Source organism: Mustela lutreola, chromosome 10 (genome assembly GCF_030435805.1).
Source record: "Mustela lutreola isolate mMusLut2 chromosome 10, mMusLut2.pri, whole genome shotgun sequence".
NCBI classification, from domain to species: Eukaryota; Metazoa; Chordata; class Mammalia; order Carnivora; family Mustelidae; genus Mustela; species Mustela lutreola.
In genome coordinates this window covers 82,944,519-82,970,001 of record NC_081299.1, presented here as the reverse complement: position 1 = coordinate 82,970,001, position 25,483 = coordinate 82,944,519, and the positions used below count along the sequence as shown (strand labels likewise).

The 25,483-nt window shown below is 34.6% G+C and overlaps 1 protein-coding gene across 5 annotated transcripts in view; it reads left to right on the top strand.

Moving 5' to 3' along the window:
- DPYD (dihydropyrimidine dehydrogenase) overlaps positions 1–25,483 on the top strand; it is an 833,169-nt gene that overhangs the window by 479,046 nt on the left and 328,640 nt on the right. For 4 of the 5 annotated variants that reach the window (XM_059138489.1, XM_059138488.1, XM_059138487.1 and 1 more), the window contains one exon: positions 7,128–7,292. The exons of the other annotated variant lie outside the window; for it this stretch is intronic. In XM_059138489.1, coding sequence (XP_058994472.1) covers positions 7,128–7,292 — 165 coding nt within the window. The remainder of the gene's footprint in view (positions 1–7,127; positions 7,293–25,483) is intronic. 5 annotated transcript variants of the gene reach the window in all.

Genomic DNA, 25,483 nt, shown 5'->3' with positions numbered 1-25,483 from the left:
CTGAACTCCTCCTGAAGCATGAATAAATATGTATTTATCAAATACCCGTGTCAGATGTGTACTGTTTCACGTACCATCCTACAACCTCTCTGTCGTATAGTGAAGCCGCTTTGACAGATGAGAAAGTCAAAGAGCAAAACAAATTACTTTCTGGTGTCCTGTTTACAAAGTTATAAGCTCTTTGAAAAAGGGCTCCAGGAAAGACAAAAGACTATACAAGGTGTGACTGAATATTTTGCTCATATGACATAACTAAAATTTTAAAAGTTCATCTCCATGCTTGAGCGGTGTGAAATACCAAATCTTCTAGACTATGTTTGACACTAAGAGGTGGGGGACGTTTGATCCAAAGTGAGCACTAGAGAGTGTGTGAGTAGAAGTCCTTCTCTGACATACAGGAGATAGTCACTATATTCAGCTTCTATTCATTGTTCCATTCTTTAAGCCTACTCAAGTTATAAATAGTTTTTGCAGTCATTCTAGAACAGACTGTGTTGTTTGTTTTTTCCTTTTACTTCTGCTCTCTTACTCTTCACACACAGGGTATCCATCCTGTCAGTTCAGTCCAGTACGAGACTGAGACTGATGAGTGTACGGCAGGCTGTCTGTGTGGACAGTCTTCAGCACACCAATGTACTGGAATCACTAAATTCCCAACGTAACCTAAAATGTGAAAGGATTTATAAAGAGTTCTTACAATTTTGATCTTGAAAGGTTTCGGGCCACAGGAATAGGAAATGGATTGTCAAAGTTTCATTTCATTACATGATAATAATTTTGTCCATTTTGCATCCACTTTCCTAGTTAATTATACTTTCTCAGTGTCCATATGATATTTTCTTCTAAGTTTTCTAAGGTGAATGGTGCAAAAACTAGTCCAGGTGTGGATTCTTTAAGACTCCTTTACAACTATTTGCTTAGCTCTCAATTACTCCATCTTTGTTTTTATGAACATATATAAGAATCTTAATTTATTCTACCCTGCTAGATATAGTTAATTAGACAAGGGGTGAATATCAAACCAAAATTAAGCCCATTAGAGTCTGTGCCACTGGGGAAAAATTGGGCCTGAGAGATTATAAGATTTGAATGTGACTATACCTATACCTTCTAGCCTGGAACCTGCCAGGGGCCTATGGTTCTATCATATGAACTTGAACTCTAACAGAGGAAGCCCTCTATAGAGAGAGGGAAGAATGAAGAGCAATGCAAATAGAAGCAGAGAAAAGAGACAGAGAAACATTTTGAAATGGATTTCCTTCCTGTTATGGGAATTATTCCTTTTCCTTAAACTAAATACCACATTCCACGTTTGGAAAGAAAAAAAAAAAAAACTTGTTTAAGTTGACTTGTTTTTCTTGCAGTGAAAATTAGTGCTAATTGGTATCACCTGCATCAAATGTTAAGCGGTCACTAATATTATTCATATCACATAAATGCACCTGAATTCTAGTCTCATCTCTAATGCTCACTAGCGCTGGGCACAAGTGGACAAGTCCTTTTAATATCTCTAAGTCCCAGTTTTAGTATTAGCACTGTGATGACAGAATCATGAAGATCAAATAAAATGATGTATGTGAAAGATCTGTATTATAAAAATCTAAATTGTTACTTTTTATATAATCTCAATGCCACTACTTCTCTGATAATTTATCTTATATTTCTAAATAACACTCATACTCTTGTTTGCTATGTTTTCCATATGGGTAGACAGATTTTAAAGTTCCTTATGACAAAGGGGTAAATTTTGTCACAATTTCAGGTTTTTGAGTGCTATCTTTATGGAAGACACTGGGATGGAAAAATTGATGTATTAAGAACAAATTCTCATCCTACCCATTCCACACCCCACCCCAAAACAACCAAGTAGAGATTATTCTGACCATTATAACATGTATTTTGGGGAGTAATCAAATATTAATATACTTAGTTCATGAAGAAAATAAAATGTTAGAGAGTTCTTTCATAATAGTGGAATTGCACTGGTAACTGGGCCACTGTTGAATTTTATTTTACTTTTTGCTATTCCCAGGGTAGCTGTATGCCAGATTTATAATGATAGAACTATATTATATAACAGGATATTTGTGGTTAGATTTATTTGCAAAATGATTCTCCTCTACCCTGGAATAATGTATAGATAAATCCCAGTTATACAGAAAGTGGTATATTTTAGAAGACGGTTTGTCATGCAATACATTTAATTTTTGAAATTCTGGCTTACAAAACTAATTAATTAAAAGATTTGTTTGCCAAAATCAACCAGTTGACAGCAGAATTTTGGAAATTAGAAAAAGGAAAAGTTACCCTAAGATTTAAATGACAGGTTTTCAGGTAAACCAATATAATTTTCTCCGTAGCTCTTAACAATATGCACTATGATACCACAAAATTCATTAAACAGATTTCTCATTTTACCAATGTGTTTTTGCAGTTCAGGAGTAAAACTTTTTTAAAATTACATATAATTTTAGAATCATATTTATTCTATTGAGTTTTTAGAATTCATATTTATATAATTATTACAAGTAATTATTAATATTTTTAGAATGATCCTTGCTCCACCACCCCCAGGTCTCCTCTAGCATCCACTCTCCTGAATTATTTTTAATTATTCTCTTACTTTTATTTGGTCACATAAGTACTTTTCACTAAACAGTGTGCTGTGTTGTTTTGTTTTAGGTATCATATTCTATTTATTTTTCCATATCTTGCTCTTTTCACTCAACAAATTCTAAGTTAATCTGTTGTGGTATAGGAGCTGTGGCTCACTCTGAAAATTTTATTTTTTCATTTTCATTGAACTTTTGGGGGACCCAGTTCTTTTCCTAGCCTCTTACCAAGACATCTCTGCAAAATTTCTTTTTCTGTTCACTGGGGCCATTGTGACTATCTTGATCCAGTGGTAACCATGGAAACACGATAGGGATTTTTTTAATATAAGAGAGGTCAAGTAACTGAACTTAAACAAGCAAATATAATCAGCCTGTTTACCATTTAAATCTCTTTACTAATGCTGAAAAATCACTAGCATCACTTCAAATGTTAAGAGGTCACTGACGCTCGATTTTATAATGGTACTTAACAACATCACATAAAGCAGAGGTATCACCTAACATTTCCCTGTCTATAAACATCAATTAAAAAAAATATATTCTTAACTCACTGAAGATTAGAACTATGGTAATTCATCTTCTTTGTTATAGAGAATGAACTCACTTGTTCTAAATATTCCAAATATGTTTATTTTGTTATATTAACTCCCTTAAGCAATGCTAATATAATTTAGCTATTAAATATTAAAGCAAAATATTATCTTATAAAATCATGCTCAAATTCTAGTATTCCCAGGTCAAAAGCTTTAGTAAGTTATTGCCCAATTATTGAAGCTCTAACTCTATAATCATATAACCCAGGATAATTGGTTGTATCCATTTTCATTCATCTTCCACTTAATTTAACAATTCTAAGAAGTCTTAAGTCAGTGGAGAAGGTTTTTTTGACAAAGTAGAAAATATGAATGAATTTGGGAAAGAAACCCTAGAATAAAATTTCTATTACTGATTCATCACTGGGTGACAGTCTTGGAATCTGTGCACTTTTGTTGAATTTGGAATATGTTGAATTTTTAAATTGCTAGGATGGCAACAATTGACTCACTGATAGTTGACAAGCTCTACACAGTAGGCATATGTAGTTTGGGCAGTTGTTCAGAATCTTTTTTCTTTGCTTGAGTTGAGGAAAGAGAAAACTGACCTGTTCAGAGAAACACTGCCTGTCATAAATTAACATAAAGGAATAATCAAGCCCTATTATCAAGTAGATGAAATTTCACCTTGTTTTGCCTTGCACTTCCTGTTTAATCTTTGTTAAAGAGATCATTGATTGAAGGCTCTTTGGGAATTAATTTAAAAAAAATTTTTTTGCCTTAAAAAAAAAAAAGAGATCATTGAAAATTCTACTTTGGTATATTTAGAGTTTAATACCAGATTATGGAAGAGAAAAATAAAACAAACCTAACAATAAAATTACTCCTAAGTCACAGTAAACAAAGGGAAAATCTCTAATGGCAAAATTTTAGGTTTTAAGTTACCACTAAAGTGGGGCATTTTAAGAAAGAAGCATTTGCTTGACTGTACTCCAGTTAAATCTTGTCAATTTATTGACCCTTTGGCTGTTGTGAGTTGTTGACCTAATTGTTATGAGGAGAGTTACTGTGAAAAAGCATATGGCTTAGAATTACTGGACCATTGAGATTTTCCTTACTCAGTATAGGTGCAGTTCTTCCACTCTGTCTTCTTTATTTTATGATATTTAAAAATTCCTAAGCATACTGTGGGAAGATGTGAGCCCAGCCTAGTAGGGTGTGGACACAAGAAGCAAATACAGTTGGTTAAGATCCTAATGGATTCATTGGCTAATAAATCCCCTAAGTAGTCATGGACCAGATTAAGAACTCACATCCACCTGATCTAGAAAAGCCCTAGAGCGGATTATGTTTGATGAGGCAATGATATTTAGATCCTAGAGATTGGATAACCCAGAAAGTTAGGGTCAACAATCAGGGAGATCTTAGAAGTTCCAGGGTGATGAAGTTCAAGCATGCTTCCTGTCATTGAGGCTCTGCAGTAGGCTGAGATGGCTGAGATGGGGAGAGGTGGAGTAACGAACAATCGGTGTGAAGCACACTACTTCCAGGATGTAGCTGTATTTGGTAGTAGGGAGCTATTCAGAGAAGAGGTCCCTGAGCTATCAGGGGAACCAAGGAAAATCCCCAGTTCTAGAGTAACAGACTAGTAGGAAACGATCTAAGCAAAGAACCAATTCCTGAAATTTGAATACAATTCCAATCCCACATGTCTGTTTAGCAACAGAATAAAGCCAGCATAAATCCTGTATAGTTCCCATCCCTCAGGACAAGACCCATTCTAGTGCCTAGAATTTTGCTCTAGGCTTCTTTAAAAAACATTGTTTGAGCACCTACAAAAGGCCAGGCTAGAAGCTGGGCATGTAATAGCAAAGATAATGTCTCTTCTTCCATACCTTACATTCTCATGGAAGGTTCAGACCAGAATATAGACAGTAACAATGCAGGATGTTAAGAATGCCAATTGGGGATGGTATATATTGCTATGATGGCATAAGTCAGAGCAACTTATTAAGACTTGATGATGTTGGAGAGATCAGCATGTTTTTCAAGGGACTGAAGTTGAAGCCAAGACCTGAAGAATGGGCGAGAACAGGGATGCTGCCAACATTAATCCATTTCATTCAGTAAACTGGAGGTGTCACTAAATTATATAATGGTAATTTAAAATAGGTGCCCCCCTTCCTTTGTGAAGCTACTCAGTGCCAAGACTCCTGAGTTGGTGAACTGAAAGAGGACTGTGTCCTCTTTCCTTGGCCAAGTTTTCCTATGCAGAGCACAACCTGTGGCCTAGAATTGATTTATCTACGTGAAGGGCTTTTAGGGTAGGGGGTAAAGCAGAGGGAATGAGGACCTCAAGGCTTAAAAGGTGTGGCTCTTGAAAATTGGAGTATAGAGGAAAACCAGCTTTACTTGTTGCTAGAATGGTCTCCTCTGCCCATGATTGCGAGAGAGTACCGACCTGGGGGAGCTGCACAGAAGCCACCTGCTGGGTTGCAGGGCACATATTGAAGCATTTGCCAAGACAGAAATTTGACCCACCAGGCTTGAGCTTCCTGCAGCGACTCTACTTGTCATTTTACCCATTATAAGATTGTGGAACACTGTTTCACAATAGCAAATCAAAGTAAGGCTGGTGGTGTTGCCCACAATTACAATAGAAGTGGAATGGCTTAATTAGTAAAACATTAACTGGCAGGATTCCTATAAGTAAAAATGTACATATTTAAGGAGGCTTATTGTAACATTTATACCATTTATTTTATAATATACTAATTCGAATGTAAAAGTGAATGTAAATTACCAGAAATTAACATGCAATGTGAAGAAAAGTCCTTTCATCCTCTGCAACTGTAGCATTTGGCAGATTCAGGAATAAATAATCTTTTGTGGCAAGGGTATGCCTTATCAAACATATGCAGATCAGCACTAATTAATGCTAATTAAGGTTTCCTGTCTATCTAGTTGGAAAAACGTCCAAATGTTATGAAATCCAGTTAGTATGCCTATTACGCTAATTGTTTTATATGGGGTGGTTCTTAATTAAAATATGTAAATTGACCTTAATTGCTATATACTAATGGGGGTTCATGTTATCTCACTAAAAGTGACAAGATGGTGAGGAGGGGTACTTAAATGACTAATTCTGATAAATCCTTAACTAAATGACCTTTACTCAAAATTAATTTTAATTGGAAGTTGGCTAAAGAAACATTTTTCTTCTTTGTTTCTTTCTAGTTTTTAGTAATGTAAGAATGTTACTCTTCTTTGTTAATACAGCTTTAGAAGCAGTTGTGCATTGTTAATTACACTTAACAAGCAAGTTAATTTGACTGTTTACTGTTTATAGTTATCAGGAAGTTATTGATATCCTCATTTCAGTCTGGGGAGAAGTGAATTCTCATTGAATGTGTATTTATAATTAGAATCCTATAGGTAAGTTGGCCAACCTAGTTAGTTTGTTAGAGTATGTGTTGAAGTTTGATGAGCCGGTAGTATTAATGTGTAGTCCTTGGCTGATTTACATTGCAATTGCTTTTTAAAAAAATATTTTTTCTTTACAAAACATTAGCTTTTATTGGAGTTAAAAATCTCATTGAAGGTATTTGCATCAAATAGACTGAAATGATATTCTTACATTTTACTTACCAGGTTTTTATTTATTATTTAATTGCAAACAAATTAAAATATGTATGCCCCAAACCAGTGTAAATTAATTTACATATTTTACTTATTTTTTTTTTTTACTATACTAACCTTGCAAGTACAGGAAGTAATTTAAATAAAACTAACAAATATTTTACTCTTTCATCTGGAAGTAGTTTATGTTCACATGTAATTTAAAATACATTTTTTAAGTCCTTCTGTAAAAATGTGAGAAAGGACTTAGTAAAATATTGTCATATGGAAAAGAGCAAAGAATAAGGATTGTAGTTTTTCTTTGTCAAAAGGAGACCCAATATCTTTACTCTTTTATCAGGACATCGTGACAAATGTTTCACCTAGAATTATTCGGGGGACTACCTCTGGCCCTCTGTATGGCCCTGGACAAAGCTCCTTCCTGAATATTGAGCTCATCAGTGAAAAAACGGCTGCATATTGGTGTCAAAGTGTCACTGAACTAAAAGCTGACTTTCCAGACAATGTAAGTGTGATTTAACGTCTAAAACAAAAGAATTGGCATAAGTTGGTGAATGTTTATTTAAACATCCAATTCATAGGCTTATAAATATTAATGTGTATAATATATTTTATTAAAGAATCTGCCAGTTGCTTTGCTGATGCATAGAAAGATAAAAAAGAAAGAAAAGCTCAAGAACTCATAAAAATCTGCACAATGTGAGGCTTTGTTATAAATGGGTGCCATGCAGATGGAAGAAGTATCTACATAAGCAGGAGGAAGAGAAATGAAATACTCATTTTATTGAGTTGATTTTCACTGGATGTGGCTAGTATTTATGAAGGTGATGACCTTAGGAAGAAATTGCAGACTATAAATCATTTTAAATATAAATCTGAGGCAGAAGCAGAATATCTTCGTATATAGTGTATTTATGTTTTTCCAGTGGGAAATAATTCAAATAATTTTAATACTTTTATACTAAATGAGTCACTATTTTTTATAAAACCCTTTCTTTAAAAGTACTGTATATAAAGATTACATATATTTCATTTCTTTATGGATTTTTATATGTTGTCAGTAGTTTTTTAACCTATAGATGGTATTTTCTCTTCAATAGATGGTTACAGTTGTTCTTGATGTCATTCATTCATTTTTTTTCTCCCCTCCCCTCACTTCAGTGCACATATGCACACACGTGCATGTGCACACACACACACACACACATACACACATTCCCTCTCTCCATCGTATTATCTGTCTCAGAGCTGGTGATGAATGGAGGTTGAGGTTTGAGCCATGTGTGTCTTTATTTGTAGAAAAGATTCAAAGATAAATTGGAATGGTTTAAGTATCCTAATGATAAATGTTTTAAAATCTGATGAAAGTCTAATGAAAATTGTTTTCCCACAAACTGGTAAATTAGAAAATCTTACCAAGGGACTTTTGCTATCATACTGTTGTCTAACCCATCAAATTTTGTTCTTCTTTTTTCTGTTTTAGAAAGTCCTAATTGTTTCAAGGTTTTCCTATATTGAAACAAAATTTAGACACTTAGAATATAATTAATCTTCCTTAAGTCAAACTTTCGGATATGAAGGGAACTATGAAGACCCATATGAAACCTATAGCTTTTGTTCATTAGGAATTTTTCACTTTCTGAAAATGATGTTGCAAATCATCTCTGTGTTCACATAATACAATCAACTCTAATAACAGTTAGGTTGAGCTGTTTGTTTTTTAAAGGACCCAAATTTCGTGGGAAGTTTTTCTCAGAACGACTAGGACAAAAAGTGGGTCAACCATAAGAAGAATCATACATACACACACACACGTATATATATATTTATTATATATACACACAATTATTATTGTGTATATTATTATATATACATGCATTACATATATGCACATATGTATATATATATTTTATTTTATTATCTATATATCTATACATACTTTTTTAAAGATTTTATTTATTTATTTGTCAGAGAGAGAGAGTGCACAAGTAGGGGGACTGGCAAGGAGAGGATTGAGAGGGAGAAGCAGGCTCCCAGCTGAGCAAGGAGCCCAATGTGGGGATTGATCCAGGGCCCTGGAATCATGACCTGAGCTGAAGGCAAATGCTTAACCAACTGAGCCACCCAGGCATTCCTATAAATAAATTTTTAAAGATGGTCTGCAAGTTTGAGTATTATACCAGGTACTGAACATGCAGTGACATAATACCAATCACAATAAGCTTGAGTTCTTATAAGATTAAATTGTACTTGGTACTGTTATAACTGCCTTATATATTTTAACACTCATTCTTTAAACAATCTTTTTTTTTTTTTAACATTTTATTTATTCACTTGACAGACAGAGATCACAAGTAGGCAGAGAGGCAATCAGAGACAGGAGGAAGCAGGCTCCCCAGCGAACAGAGAGCCCGATGTAGGGCTTGATCCCAGGACCTTGGGATCATGACCCGAGCTAAAGGCAGAGGCCCCAACCCACTGAGCCTCCCAGGCACCCCTCTTTAAACAATCTTATTATTATTACTTACTTATTACTTACTATTACTTTCCCTATTTCACAGAGAGGAAACCAAGAGGAAACAGAGAAGTTAAGTAGCATGCCCAGAGTTACACAGCTAATACAATGTTCCCCACTCATCCACAGTTACAGTTTCTGTGGTTTTAGTTACCAGCAGTCAAGCCATGGTCTGAAAGCAGGTGATCTTCCTTCTGATGTATTGTTTGGAAAGTGAGTAGCTGCTTAAAGCTCTGTCACAGTGCTTATGTCATTCACCTCACTTCATCTCCTCACATAGACACTGTCCTCTCACATCATCACAAAGAGTGAAGACAGTACCATACAGTATTTTGAGAGAGAGAGAAAGATCACATTCTCACAACTTTTAATAGAGTATGCCGTTATAATTGTTCTATTTTATCATTAGTTATTATTGTTAATCTCTTGTAGTGCCTAATTTATAAATTAAATCTTTATCGTCCGTATGTACGTATAGGAAAAAGCACAGATTATTTTTAGAGGGTTTAGTGCTACCCATGGTTTCAAGTAGCCACTGGAGCTCTTTGAACATATTCCCCATGGATCAGATTAGGATTATTATATACAGTGAAACCAGAATTTGAACTTGAAACTTGCTTTTAGCATCTGTGCTCCTTTCTAACGATAGTATTCTCTAATGTACCTACTATAGTGTCATTTCAGGCCTTTAAAATTTCAATATGACTTTTTAATGCAGCATAAGAATAGTATGAAATATAATTTCCCCCAAATATTGCTCCTATAGTGTATCTGAAAAAAAAAATTACGTTTTTCCTGGAAGAGAACTCCCACCAATGGCTTAAGTTCTGTCTACCCTGTTCTGGGCAGGAGTGAGATGTTAAATAATGGCCTCCAAGAAATGACAGTAAGTAGACAAGAAAGCTGAGATGAAACCTTCACTTTGTAATTCCACAGCCAGGAAGAAGAGGCACATTTAAATGTTCTTTTCAATTTCCCCAGAAACAATTTTCTTCTCCTATAATGCTTTTTCTTCAGAGGAAACAATGCTTGCATTTCTTGTTTCTAATTCTTTCACCATTTAGATTGTATTCATTATTCTTTTTCTATATTCTTAGAACTAATTTCTAACATTTTATTCCCCATATCAAAGATAACATTTTAAATACAATTAAAATGGCATTCCCATTTGAACCCATGGAAATAATGTGTTGCACCTAGATATTGCCATGCTGAGAGTAGAATATCCCCCACTGTTTTGGAATTACTCTGATGCCAAACCCAATGAGCTGAATGAAAGAAGGTGACCCTTCATTTTCCAAGTTTAATTATCACTCTCACTGGAGTTTTCCCACATCATTCTCAAGTGCGTGGCTGCCACCTTTAATGACAGGGATCAGATAATTCAACCCACTGTGGCAGCTTCTAAGCAAGGGCTAACTTTTGAAAAAGAAATTATTCTGGAGGTTGTGGAGAAGGGATGTAGGTCAGCTGATATCAGCAGCTAGTATCTCTCTTTCCAGAGAGAACAGGCACCAGTTGACCATGAACTTGAGGAGACAGCTGGAAGAACATCTTGAATATAAAGAGATCCTGAAATATATTGTAAGAGCTTGTTTCTTAACTATCACAGAGTTCCACCAAAGCCTACACTTATATTAGACTTCTGCCCAGCTTTCAAGGTTTCCTTTTATTTATCTGTGAATTAAATTTGGCACACTGATCATTGTAGTGACAATTATTACTAAGAGATTTTTTTTTGTTTTGTTCCTAAGCTGAGATTTTGCAATGCTTATTATGAAATGTACTGTATAATTAGGGCTTACAGAAATCAATTTTAAGTGAATCCTTTCATTCTCACTGCAAAAGCCTTAGAAACCATATATTTTAGACTTTGAAAAAAATTTTTACCAAAAAAAAAAAAAAAACATGCTGCATTTTGTCTGAATGCACTGAATTAGCAAACAAAGACTGACATTTTCTATCATTTGTGGCAGCTAAAGTAAGAGTTAGGCAAAAGATAGGGATTCAGCAGTAAATTAGCTGGTGAAGATAGAAAAGGGAGTGATGGCTTTGTTAGAGAAATTAATAAAGGAAGAACAATTGATATGTAAATATACTTCTATTACAATACACCTCATTCTGCTGAAACCCTTTCTCAGTTCATTACTGGGAAATCAGCATTATGCACATTAAGTTCAAAATTATTCCAAAGAAGTTGTTCTTCATCAGCATTTCTGAAAGCACTTTCTTGACCAATAGCCTCTAAATACAGAGTTCTTAACTCTCCATGTGTGCGTGTGTGCCATGGGCTCCGTATACACCCTTGTGAAACCTAAAGGCTTTTCTTCAGAATGTTTTTGAATGTGTAAAACTCAATTTGGTAGTTTGCAAAGGATTCCCATTGTCATAAAATAGAATGCTCAACTCATTTTAAAGAATACCTTATAGTAATGCATGTTCCTCTTTAATAAGTCACTAGAAATTCAGCCTGGTGGCAGATCTAATAATTATTAGATTACTAATAGTTATTAGGGTACTGTAATTTTGACATATAATGGTGACTGTCAGTGACATGGTGAGATATCTGTGACAATTGTGTGATTTTCCATGGCTTCTGTCAGTGCAAAGTTAGAGGTATTGATAGCGCTACTGCGGTTTGTTGTATACAGGAGGAAATGCTAAATTTCAGCAGAAGTTAGTGAAAATAAAGGTCTAAGTTTTTCCCATCCAAATTCATGAATTTCCTGCATTCTATCAAGAATTCTATGTACCTCAGATAAAGAACATTGTCCAGTGGTTCTCAGTTCTGGGTGCATATTGGGAAGCTTCAGAAAAGGTATTTATGGTTAGACCCTGTTCTAGTTCAGTCATTTCAGCAATTCTGGCATGGATACAATGAGTATAACTCTGTGTATGTGTGTGCATGCTTGGCATGTGTGTGTAGGTGGTGCATATGTATATTTTTTTAAAGATTTTATTTGTTTATTTGACAGACATAGATCATAAGTAGACAGAGAGGCAGGCAGAGAGAGAGAGAGAGGGAAGCAGGCTCCCTGCTGAGCAGAGAGCCAGATGTGGGACTCGATCCCAGGACCCTGAGATCATGACCCGAGCCGAAGGCAGCGTCCTAACCCACTGAGCCACCTAGGTGCCTGCGTGTGTGTATTTTGTACAAAGTTCGTCGATTAATTTTACTGTGTATAAAACTAGCATCATTCATAACCCTTGACATATATCATTAAATATTTATTAAAGTCCTGTATCAGTGAGAGCCGTTTATAGGTGCTAGGAACCGTGGGCTTCATATATCTGTGAAGCAGAGTTTTTCCTCAGTTTCTCGATAAGGAAACTGACTTTTCAAAACATGGCATTGCACAGGGCACTGTGTCACACAGCTAGTAAGTGAACTCACTGGAACTGAAAATCTTCCCCTTACACCTTAAAGAGGTATTTAACTTGGCTCTAAGGAACCTGCAGAATTAGGAGTAATGTTATTTCAGTTCCCTTGCCCACCCACTCAGATGGGTCAATTATATTGAGCTCTCTTAACCACAGACTTTCAAAGAGAAAATAAAATCTTTTTTATTGGACAAAGAAAGAAGTCTGTCATCAGCCAACCATTATTTTGTCATTAGTCCCAGCACGGGACATTTTATAGCTCAATATATACTGCTTTGCAGGGATGTAGCTGACTTTAGAAAACAAGGTCAGTGACTCAATGTGGACCTTGGTTTGAACTGTTACCTGGTCCCATCTTAAGTTCTGTATTTGAAAATAGGGAGTCAAGAGATTCAGTTGGATCTATGGATCCCCTAAGCAAGGAAGATGCTCACTGCTTATTCAATCGATGTTCATCACCCCGTAACTCCTGCAGTCTTCCTATGGCACCATGAAGCCTGACTCAGCAGGAGCAGGCTTTCTTTTCTTTGGATTATTCATAATTAAGTCTTACTCATTAGAAATAAGGGGATTTGGGGGCACCTGGGTGGCTCAGTCATTAAGCGGCTGCCTTCAGATCAGGTCATGATCCCAGGGCCCTGGGATCAAGCCCCGCATCAGACTCCCTGCTCCACGGGGAGCCTGCTTCTCCCTCTCCCACTCCCCCTGCTTATGTTCCCTCTCTCACTGTGTCTCTCTCTGTCAATAAAATGAATAAAATCTTAAAAAAAAAAAAAGAAGGGGATTTTGTTACCCCCCTCTCAATCTATTTAGAAAAATAAAATTTAGTAACAGATAACACTATAATATATATGTTGTCAGACCAACAATGACCCGTACAGAGTTGTTATTTTTGCTTTCTTTTTTTTTTTAATTAAACCATTGCTTTCTTATCACAGACCTTATAAACCATAAAAATGACCTTGGCCCTTTCCCCCTCATATCCTGAAGAGGATATTCACCAACAGAAATGTAAGCATCCCTGCACTGGAGCAATTCCTTCTTTGCTCCCTCTGGAATTTTTAAGCTTCTCAAGCTCTATTTCTGTCAATTTCTACACATTCCCATGTTGATTTATTTTAAATAAATTAGGAAACCGCTAGAGCAGCTATTGAAGGGAAGGTTAGTATATCCCTAGGAAACTCCTTCCTTCTTTCCACCATGAATTCTAGAGGACATAGATACTTCCCAACTTCCCTTCTTTGCTAAAATCCAGAACAGTTATCTGATGACGTTACTTTAATGATTTTTTTAAAAAAGATATATCTAGTCAACAAGAAAAATAAAAATGAATCATAATAGTAATGGAAATTTTAAGTTAGGGTGGATGGAGGTAAACTAATCCATATCCAGTTACCCTAATACATACCTATTTTCATTTTCCTAGATGAAAGAGTCAAAAGCTAAAAGCATAAGTTTTAAGTCAGAATGGATTTGAATTTCAGCTTGTCTTCTGACTTGCTATTTATTGGCACTCTCAACCTCAACTTCCTCATTTGTGCAATAACAATAACTATTCTTAGAGGTTGTACAAATTAAATGAGATATTATTTATAATATGTTTGGCACATTGCAGTTATTCACCACTATAAATTACTTTGCATAGGATACCTTTATGCATTTAGCTTTTATTCCTACTTAATATAATAATTGGTTTCATAAAATATTCTGAAAGAGGGATTTGGTAGGTCAAAGGTAACTGCATATTTATAGTTCTTGAAGTATATTGGCAGTTGTTTTCAAAGGATTTTTCAACAATTCATATAAAAGTCACTATTATAGAAATAACTACCAACTAAAAAATTTAAAACTCGCTCACTAAATATGCTTTTTTAATGACTCTTCTGAACTTGAGTTTATTATATGTCATATAGAATATAAAGTATGATTCTTTGCTCAGTGTTGTATTCATTATACTTCTGTGCTTTAATATCATTCATTCTTTTGACTTAGTTACCAATTAAAACAAGACTTAAATAAGGAGTTATTTTCTGAGCATCAGCATAGAAACAAAGAAAATTTAAAATGTGTTTAGTTCTACAAAGCAAGAGTAGCCAAAATAAACCAGAATACATAATGTAGCTCATAGATCTCTGATTCATTTCTGGCTCCATGTAGCCAAGTTGTTTTTTTGTTTGTTTGTTTTGTGTTTGTTTTTGAGATAAAATATTCCTAGTTCCTTAAAAGAAAACATTAACTACAGTTTAGATGGAGTAATAGGCACTAGATTTACCATTCCAACTGAGACAGCAACATAAAAGAAAACTTATAAAATATATGAAACAACAGTTTTTAAGATCTGGAATATCAGTCAATAAAGATAGTAGTCACTGAGAGATAGAAAACTAAGGAACTGAGCTCTACCTTTGCTCAAGAAGGTTTCCAGGCCACATTGCAAGGAGCAGAACCCAGGTATCTCTCTGAGTTGAGACAGAAATCTCCAGAAAGACCAAGGTGGTTAGGATTCACAAGAGAGAACACCAGAAAGCAGAGAGCTACATACAGAGAACTCTTCAGAGCCCTGCAGAATGTCTCTTTTGAGTATTCAGCAGAATGCAGATTAGCTCATGCAAGTGAGTGAATTAGGGGAGACTATAGAAAGAACTTTCTGAATGGATTAGAGGGACAAATAGTCAGTTCTCAAATGCATCTGGGAATAATGACTCTTCCTGCTAGCCAGACTAGAAAACCCTGTGATTCAAAATTAGCCATAGGCTGAGGAGCACTGCTTTAGTCATGCCCAACAAACTTTAAAGCAAGACCTGAAAGGATCAAAATATCTCCAAGTAACTTGACTGAAGCTCAGAATAAAATTAAAGGATATAGGAATACAAAATATCTAGGACAAAATAAGATAAATTTCACAGTGTTTGGTATTCAATTAAAAATTACCTATCAATGGGGCACCTGGGTGGCTCAGTGGGTTAAGCCTCTGCCTTTGGCTCAGGTCATGATCTCAGGGTCCTGGGATTGAGCCCCCCATGGGCCTCTCTGCACAGCAGGGAGCCTGCTTCCTCCTCTCTTTCTGCCTGCCTCTCTGCCTACTTGTGATCTCTGTCTGTCAAATAAATAAATAAAATCTTTTTAAAAAATTACCTATCAGAGAGGGAGATAAACCATGAAAGACTCTTAACTGTGGGAAACAAACTGAGGGTTGCTGGAGGGAAGGTAAGTTGGGGGATGGGGTAATGAGGTGATGGGCATTAAGAAGGGCACATTACGTGATGAGCACTGGGTGTTATACACGACTGATGAATTGTTGAATACTACATCTGAAACTAATGATGTACTATGTGTTGGTTAATTGAATTTAAATTTAAAAAAATTACCAATCATGTAAGAAAGTAGGAAAATACAACCCCAAATAAGAAGAAAATCAATGAAAAATGTGCCAGAACTGATGGGATGTTAAAATTAGCATGCAAATGTATTAAAGTATCATTACAACTATACTCCATGTGTTCAAAAACTAAGTTAAGAGAAGGAACATAGATAAAAAACAAACAAACCCCCACTAAACCAGACTTCTAAAATGAAAACTACAATGAATAAGATGAAAAATACACTGGTAGCTATTAACAGCATGTTAGGCACTGCAGAAAAAATGATTAGTCAACTTGAAAATGTAGCAATAAAAACTAAAGTAGAATGCATGCAGGGGTGGGGGGGTGTTGGGGTGTGGGGAGTAAACATACTGTTAGTGAGCTAGGGACAACTTCAAGTGGCCTCATATGTACTGGAATTTTCAAAGTTTGAAGAAAATAATGGCCCCAGTTTTCCCAGTTTTACATAAAGCTACAAGCCTTCCCACTTGACAAACAAACAAACAAGAAACTTGAGTTCCAGGTATAAGGAGCATGAAGAAAATTACACCAAGGAGAATATCATAATCAAATTAATCAAATCAGTGACAAAGAGAAAATTTTAAAAGTGAAGACAGAAAGCATGTTCCATATGGAAGAATAAATATAAAGGTTATTGTTTTGATTTGTTGTCAGAAACAACACAAGCTAGAAGACAACTTTCAAGTGCTGAAGGAAAAAAATGACAACTGTTCATCTAGATTTCAAAATTCAACAACATATCTTTAAAAAATCAGATGAAGGGAGCCTGGGTGGCTCAGTTGGTTGAGTGGCTGCCTTTGGCTCAGGTCATAATCCCAGAGTCCCAGGACTGAGTCCCACATCGGGCTCCCAGCTCCAAGAGGAGTCTGCTTCTCCCTCTGACCTTCTTCCCTCTCATGCACTCTCTTGCTCTTCTCTCTCTCTCTCTCTCTCTCTCTCTCTCAAATAAATAAATAATCTTAAAAAAAATACAGATGAAATGCATTCTTTTTCAACCACAAGAAGACTAAAAGAATTCATCACTGAGGGATTGACACCACAGGAAATATTTTTTTAAATGTTTTAGGTAGAAAGTAAAATGATGCTAGGTTGAAATGTGGACCTACACAAAGGAATAAAGACTGCCAGAATTTGTAACTATAAACAATTTAATTCATGTTAGAAGAGAATTGGTTGCTTAAACGAAAATATAAAACAGTCTGTGGTTTATAAAATATATTAAGGTAAAATATATGATAATCGTACAAAAGTTGTGAGGAAGAAATGAAAGTATACTACTGTAAGCTTCTAACTCCTTATGTAAACTTTTTTTTATCACTTGGAGATAGACTGGTGACTTCAAGATGTATGCTCTGAACTCTAAATAACCAATAAAGTAATGCAGGAGAATTATGTTAAAAAGCTAACAATAGCTAAAAGGCTAAAAACAACGTTAGGGATATAAAATAGAATCATACAGAGTACCAAAAGAAGGCAGAATAAGAGAGAAGGCCTATAAAAAAGAGACAATGCAGATAGAAAACCTATAGTAAGGTGATAGAGTTAAACCTAACTATATCAATAATCACATTAAATGTAAGTGGTCTAAACATCCCCCATTAAAAGGCAGAGATTTTCAGATTGGATGGAAAAGCATGACTCAACTATATGTACTGCTTACCAATAAAATAAAATAAAATAAAATAAAATTTAAATATGAAGACACAAATAGAAAATTGAATCAATGGAAAGATATATCATTATAACTCTAATAAAAAAATCTTGTAAAATTAATAGCAGACAAAATAGATATCAAAGCAAAGATTATTACCAGGGACAAAAAGAATCATTTTATAATGATGAAATGGTCAGTCCATCCAGAAATGATAACAGTCCTAAGGTTTATGCACTTAGTAACAAGATTTTATGATACATGAAGCAAAAATTGCTAGAACAGGAAGGAACAATAGAAAAACTCAAAATAACTGTTGATCCTAATACCTACCAGTAAATAATTAATAAAACAATGGAGTGAGGTTATTCAGAATTTGAAAAATGATGTCGACTTATCTAATTGACATTTATTGGACATGTCACCCATAGCAACAGAATACACAGTTTTTGCAAATACATCCATACCATTTACTAAAATAAGCTATATTCTGTGCAATAAAAGAAGTGTTAATAATTTTAAAAAGTTCAGTTCATCTAAGGTATGTATTCTGACCACAACAGGGATGTATTTGGAAAATCCCCAGAATATTTAAAAAATAAATAATACATCTAAATTACCTTTGAATAAAGGGAAAAAGTTTAAGAGAGATTGAAATTATTTTGAATTGAATAAAAATTAAAGTATTGAATATTAAAATTTTTGGTATGTCATAAAAACATTACAAGTAGGGAAATTTATTACATCAAACACATATAATCAGAAGTGAAGAAAGTTCTCAAATTAATTATTGCAACTTCCATCTCTACATACTAGAAAAAGAAGAACAAACTAAACTCAAAGTAAATAAAATAAGGATATAATGAAGATCAGTGGAGGAAATTGATAAGATAGCAAGAAAAACAATAGAGAATATCAAGGAGAGTAAAGCTTTGCAAAAGTCATTGCAAGAATAACTGTGATTGATAAAACAGCCAGATTGATGAAGGTAAAAGGAGAGCAGAAACACAAATTATCAGTATAAGAAATGAGAGAAGTAGCACCGCTGCAGGTTCTATGCATATTAGAAGAGAAACTATAGAATATTATCAATAATTTTATGCAAATAAACTGGTTCATGAAAGACAGAAATTATTAAAGCTTAGTCAAGAAACAATAGATAATATTAAAGAAATTGAATTTATAGTTCCAAACATTTCTAGGAAGAAAACTGCAGGCCCAGATGGCTTCATGGGTAGATTCTACCAACAATTTATGAAAAAATAATGCCAATTCTACAACTCATTCAGAAAAGTAAAACAGAGGAAATACTTCCCAACTAAATTTTTGGTACCAACACCCTAGTATCATAACTTGACAAAGACAGGACAGGAAAAGTATAGACTATTATCCTTCTTGAACATAGATGAAAAAGTTCTAAACAAATTTTAACAAATATAATCCAATTAATATATAAAGATTATTAATATATTATGACCAAATGACGTCTGTCCCAAGAATTCCAAGTAGGTTTAACATCTCAGACTATTGTAATTCACAGAAATGACAAACTAAATAAAAGCAACAATGACAACAACAATATAAATTTTATAATTATCTCCATAAACCAAACAAAAAAAAATTTAAGAAATCTAAAAATCTGTTTCTAATTTAAAAGAAGTTTCACCAAACTAAGAATAGAAGGGAAATTCCTTAACTTAGTGGAAAGCATTAAAAACAAATAAAAAAACCAAAGGTAATATCACAGTTGATGGTGAAAGATTAAACATTTCTTTCTAAGAGAAATAAGATAAGGGTATCCGCTCTCACCGCTACTGTTCTGCATTGTGCTAAAGTTTCTGTTCTGTTAAATAAGAGAATGACAATAATAACAAAAAAAGACATGCAGATTTCAAAGGAAGAAGTAAAACTGTTTTTCATTCACAGATGACATGATTGTTTATGTAGAAAATGTGATTAAATGTACCAGTAAAACCACTTTATTTAGAAAAGCAGGCAACTAGCTTACAGGCTGTTGTTTTTGGATTTGATTTTTTTAAAAGAAAGATTTTATTTATCTATTTGACAGAGAGAAAGAGAGAGAGGGAGAGAACAAGCAGGGGGTGTGGCAGGCAGAGGGAGAAGCAGACTCCCTGATAAGCAGGGAGCCCAACATGGGGTTCAGTCCCAAGACCATGGAATCATGACTTGAGCCAAAGGCAGACGCCTAACTGACTGAGCTACTCATGTGCCCTCAGATTTGATTTTTTAAAAAATATTGCATTAAAATCGTGTTTATCTTCATTAACAAGTTTTTTTGTACTCTCTTAAATTTTTACCCCAGGAGAATGCCTAACTCACCTCATCCTAGACATGGCCTGTTAAAATACTACTTTAAATAATAAATGAGTTTATTGGCAAAGTTACAAGATCTATGATCAATTTATAAAAATCAATCAAACCTTTTTTTAAAGTTTTTTTTTAATTTATCAGATAGAGATCATAAGTAGGCAGAGAGGCCAGCAGAGAGAGGGGGGAAGCAGGCTCTCTGCTGAGCAGAGAGCCCCATGTGAGGCTCAATCCCAGGACCCTGGGATCATGACCTGAGCTGAAGGCAGAGGCTTTAACCCACTGAGCCACCCAGACACCCCCAATCAAACTTTTTAAATGATAGCAATAGACAATTGGAAACTAAAATAAATATATTAATATATCAATAACTAAGATAAATATATTAATATATCAATATATAAAATAAATATACTAATATTAATATATCAATATCCCCATGAAATACGGATAAATCTGACAAAGATGTGAAAGACATGAACTCTGAAAACTACAAAATATTGCTGATAGAAATCAAAGATGACCTGAATAAATGGGAGGCTATACTGTGTTCAATGATTGGAAGAGTTCGTATTGTTAAGATGTCAAGTATCCCCATACTGATGTAAAGATAAAATGCAATCCTAATCAAAATGTTAGCTTGAGGGGCGCCTGGGTGGCTCGGTGGGTTAAAGCCTCTGCCTTTGGCTCTGGTCATGATCCCAGGGTCCTGGGATTGAGCCCCATATCTGGCTCTCTGCTCAGCGGGGAGCCTGCTTCATCCTCTCTCTCTGCCTGCCTCTCTGCCTACTTGTGATCTCTGTCTGTCAAATACATAAATAAAAATCTTTAAAAAAAAATGTTAGCTTGATTTTTTTTGGTGGGATTTCACAAGCTGATTTTGAAATTCCTATGGAATTTATAATAGCCAAAACCATTTAAAAAGAACCAATTTGGAAGTCTAAAAATCTCTCTTTTCAAGACTTATTTTAAAACTACAGGAATCAAGATAGGGTGATACTGGCATAAAAATAAATATACAAATAGACTAATAGAGAATAAGAAGCCCCAGAACAACTCACACATTAGTTGTATGAATAACTGATTTTTGGCTATGCTGCAAAAAGGAAATCCAGTGTACAAATTACAGTCTTTTCAACAAATGATGCTGGTAAAATTGGGTATCCGTATTCAAAAAAAGTATATGTTGACTTATATCTGGCATGATGTATAAAAATTAATTCAAAGTACTCATAGACCTAAACAATAAAACTAACACTATAAAACTTCATAAAGAAAATATCAGAGAGGGGCGCCTGGGTGGCTCAGTGGTTAGGGCTGCTGCCCTCGGGTCATGATCTCAGGGTCCTGGGATCGAGCCCTGCATCAGGCTCCCTGCTCCGCAGGAAACCTGCTTCCCTCTCTCTCTCTCTCTCTGCCTGCCTCTCGGCCTACTTGTGATCTCTGTCTGTCAAATAAATAAATAAAATCTTTAAAAAAAAAAAAATCAGAGAAAGTTCTTGTCACCTTAGATTAGGCAAACATTTCTTAGATATGTACCAAAAGCACAGTGCTTCAAAGAAAAAAAAAAAAGAGACATGATTAGAATGTTTTGCTCTTCTAAACCTATTGTTAAGAAAGTGAAAATATAAACCAGAATAGAAGAAGATACATCATATATTTGATGAAGGACTTATATCCAGAATATTTTTTAGTCCAGAATATATAAAGAACTTTCAAAACCCATAGTAAGAAAGGAAATAATCCTTCTCACTTTGAGCAAAAATATTTGAGCAGATACTTCACCAAGGCAGATTAGGAATGATAAATACGCAAATAAAAATGTGTTCAACATCATTAGTCATTATAAAAAAGCAAATTAAAACCACAGTGAAATATACACCTATTAGAATGTCTAATTTTTTTTTTTTTTAATTTGACAGAGAGAGATCACAAGTAGGTAGAGAGGCAGGCAGAGTGAGAGGGGGGGAAGCAGGCTCCCTGCTGAGCAGAGAGCCCGATGTGGGGCTCGATCCCAGGACCCTGGGATCAAGACCTGAGCTGAAGGCAGAGGCTTTAGCCCACTGAGCCACCCAGGCACCCCAGAATGTCTAAAATTTAATGTTAGCTAGGATATATGCAGTTACAAGACTCCTATACGTGGGGCATGATAAACACGTTAATCATCTTGATTGTGATGGTTTCAAAGTAAATACACCTGCTTTAAATATGTACAATTTATTTTGTTATATATTATAACATATAAAGAATTGTACATATATAACATAAGCAATTTATGTATACATAACATGGAATTATATATAGTTTATATAACATACTACATATAACATACATAGAATATGTATATCATATGTAAAGTTATATGCCAATAAATCTGTTTAAAAATAGGTTAAATTTAAAATTATAATGCCACTTTTCATGGATTGTTTCCTGGTAATTAATTCTGAGTTTAGTTGGATGGGTAAACTCCTATCACTGAGCTCCTCAATCCCTACCCCATTGTCTGAGCCACCAGGCAATTATTATACTCCACAAAATTGTGGCTTTCTGGTATAATTTTCTGGTAACATTCACTTTGATGTTGACTCATGAGAATTAACAGGTTAAAATGACCTTATGCTGTTTTAAGAAAAAAAAATGTTGGGTCAATTTTTGAGCTTCTGCTCAAAAATTAAAATGCTAGCCATTCATGTCTTTCAGTAAGGGAAAAATCAGAAGAAAATTTATCAAAGCTTTTTACATAGTCACATTTTACAAGCATTAACTGACTACAACATACTTTTTCTCAAACTCCCCTTTACTTTGTAATTTGTCAGGCTGCCTTTTGGGTAACACTGTTGTCTCCTCCATACGAAAGTATGGCATGGAACACACTGAACCATGCAGAAAGAGACCCCAGGGATGGTGATGATGAATTGAGTTTAAACTCTTTTTTTTGGTATAAACTAGCTCATGAGAGAGTCAATGGAAACAATTTATAAGTTGCACATGTTTGCTACGTAACTGTAACCGGACCATGTCTTAAAATGAAACCAAGTCCATACTCAAAACAGCTGGAGTTTCATTCAGTGGGCTCACTTAGTTAATACCAATTTGGTAATCTCTCATCCTTTCTAATGTTTTTGTGGAGAACTGAACTCAAATGTATTCTTCTAAAATATTTGGGAAACCAGGAGAGAGACAAAGGATAAAGTAAAACCTTCTACTCTCCTTCCCTTGCTCCTGCAAATCCCTAAAATATATTTTTTTTATTTAAAGATTCCGTTTAGGGGCATCTGGGTGGCTCAGTTAGTTAAGCAACTGACTTTGGCTCAAGTCATAATCCTGGGGTCCTGGAATTGAGCCCCACATCGGACTGCCTGCTCCTTAGGGAGCCTGCTTCTCCCTCTTTCTGTTCCCCTTGCTTGTGCTTTCTCTCTCTGTCTCTGTCTCTCTCTGTCAAATAAATAAATAAATAACCTTTAAAAATATAATAAATAAATAAATAAAAGGCCTATTTAAAAACATCTTAGAAAAAAAGCACCACTGTTTTATGAGAGGCTTAAAAGTAGGAGGTAGTATAAAGGTTTTTATTTAACATAAGATACTGCAATTCTATGTGTTGGATTTACTTTGTCAAAACTACTTATCCTATTTTACTTTTGGGAGTGGGGGATGAGAGCTTGCTGGTAGACAACATTTTTCCCCCAGGTTCTTTTTTGCCACTAGGTATTTTATTCTTTTACATTGCACCCTACAGGGATATTCCAGAGATTTATTTTTCAGAAGGAACTATTTTCATATTTTCCTCTTAGGTCTTTTAAGACATTTACTTGAAAGTATTCTCTTTATTCTTTAAGATAGTTAAACAAACAGAAACTTAGCAGTGCTGTTTTAAAGGTTTGTACACTGATATAATGACTGTTTTTCATTTTTAGCCATTATTTATGGTTGGATAGTTGATTCATTTAAGCAGAATTTGAGGCTGTATCTGAGACCCACAAATAAGATCTAATTAATTAAAACCAGCTAAAAGGAGAATAGTCACAGAGGCCTTGGACAACTAATTTAATCACCAGGCAAACCAATCATTCCTACAAGTGAAGTAAACTTCGATAAAACAAACGTGTACAATGAACCCTCCAAATGATTGAAAATTGTATTCTGTGGGATATGTCTTCATTTTAAGAACCAAAGTTATGAAAATATACATTAGAAAGAGGGCCATTTTAGTAGGAATAATACATATTTATAGGCAACTTGCAATTATCCATTTCAGTAACAGATAGGGAAGAAATTCAGCAATGAGGATATGTTATTTTTACCAGTATCTTCTAGTTTTATACCAACAGTGCATTTCATAATTGTGTTAGAGATAAAAGCAATGATTTTAAAAAGAAAAGAGAAGAACAGAAGAAAAAGAAAAAAAATCTTTTGGCAATCTTTTCCCAAGGCAAACCCCAAATCTTAAGGGAAGTATAAGAAGCAAGAAGTGAAAAAGGGACTTTAGGAAATCAAGGCATAATAAGTCACTAATTTTGTATAGCCATTTGTAGAACACATCCAACATAGCTGGATGAAGGTAGTAATTTCTTAAGGATTTTACTCAGGTTGTAAGTGGTAGAATTTCTGTTATGTTCAGATGTTATGTTATCTGTTATGTTCAGATAACAAAACATCTGATATGTACACACAATAGAAAATTAATATTTCTTAAAAGTCAAGCTTTAGAGTACTCAAAAATGTTCATGTTTTTCTTTTCACCTGGATTTTCTTCCCCTTCTGGTGGAGGTGCTAATGAGCAGAGAAATGGTAAAGGTAATCAGCCAGAGGGAAGAGAAGAATCAAAGACCTAGATAATTCACAAACTGGAAAATGAGCTCCTAACTAATCAGGACTGGATTTTAAATAGGATAGAAAGAATTTATGCATCCCTGGTATTGGCCTGAATAGCATTTGTACCCAATCCAAGAAAAGTATGTGTGAATTTCACAGTAAGCTATTTTTTCTCCCTTTGAGATTTTTTCCTGAACTAATTATCCATTGTGTACATGAAGCAAAGAAATAACTTACCATTAAAGTCATTTTTGAGGTAGATATTTCACTTCGCATGTTGTTAAAATGCCTGGAGCATTAATAAGGAATGAGTTAACTTTATTAATATAGCTTCTTTGGGGAGTTTCTGATCTATATACTGATCACCCAAAAGGAAATTTTGTATAATATTTTATTCATGCAAAATTTAGGGAAGTAACTAGATTGACTAATCTTTCCATAATAAATAATTTAATTTAACTTTGTGCTGCTTTTTGCATTTTAATTTCTTCATAATGTGTCCTTTAAAATCCCCAATATTAAAATGATCAGTGACTATTTGTGGTTAATTTAGTTTAAATTGTAAATTTAGTTACGGCTCTGGGGTTACAAGGTACCGGGGAAGGTGCCTTAATATAGGAAGT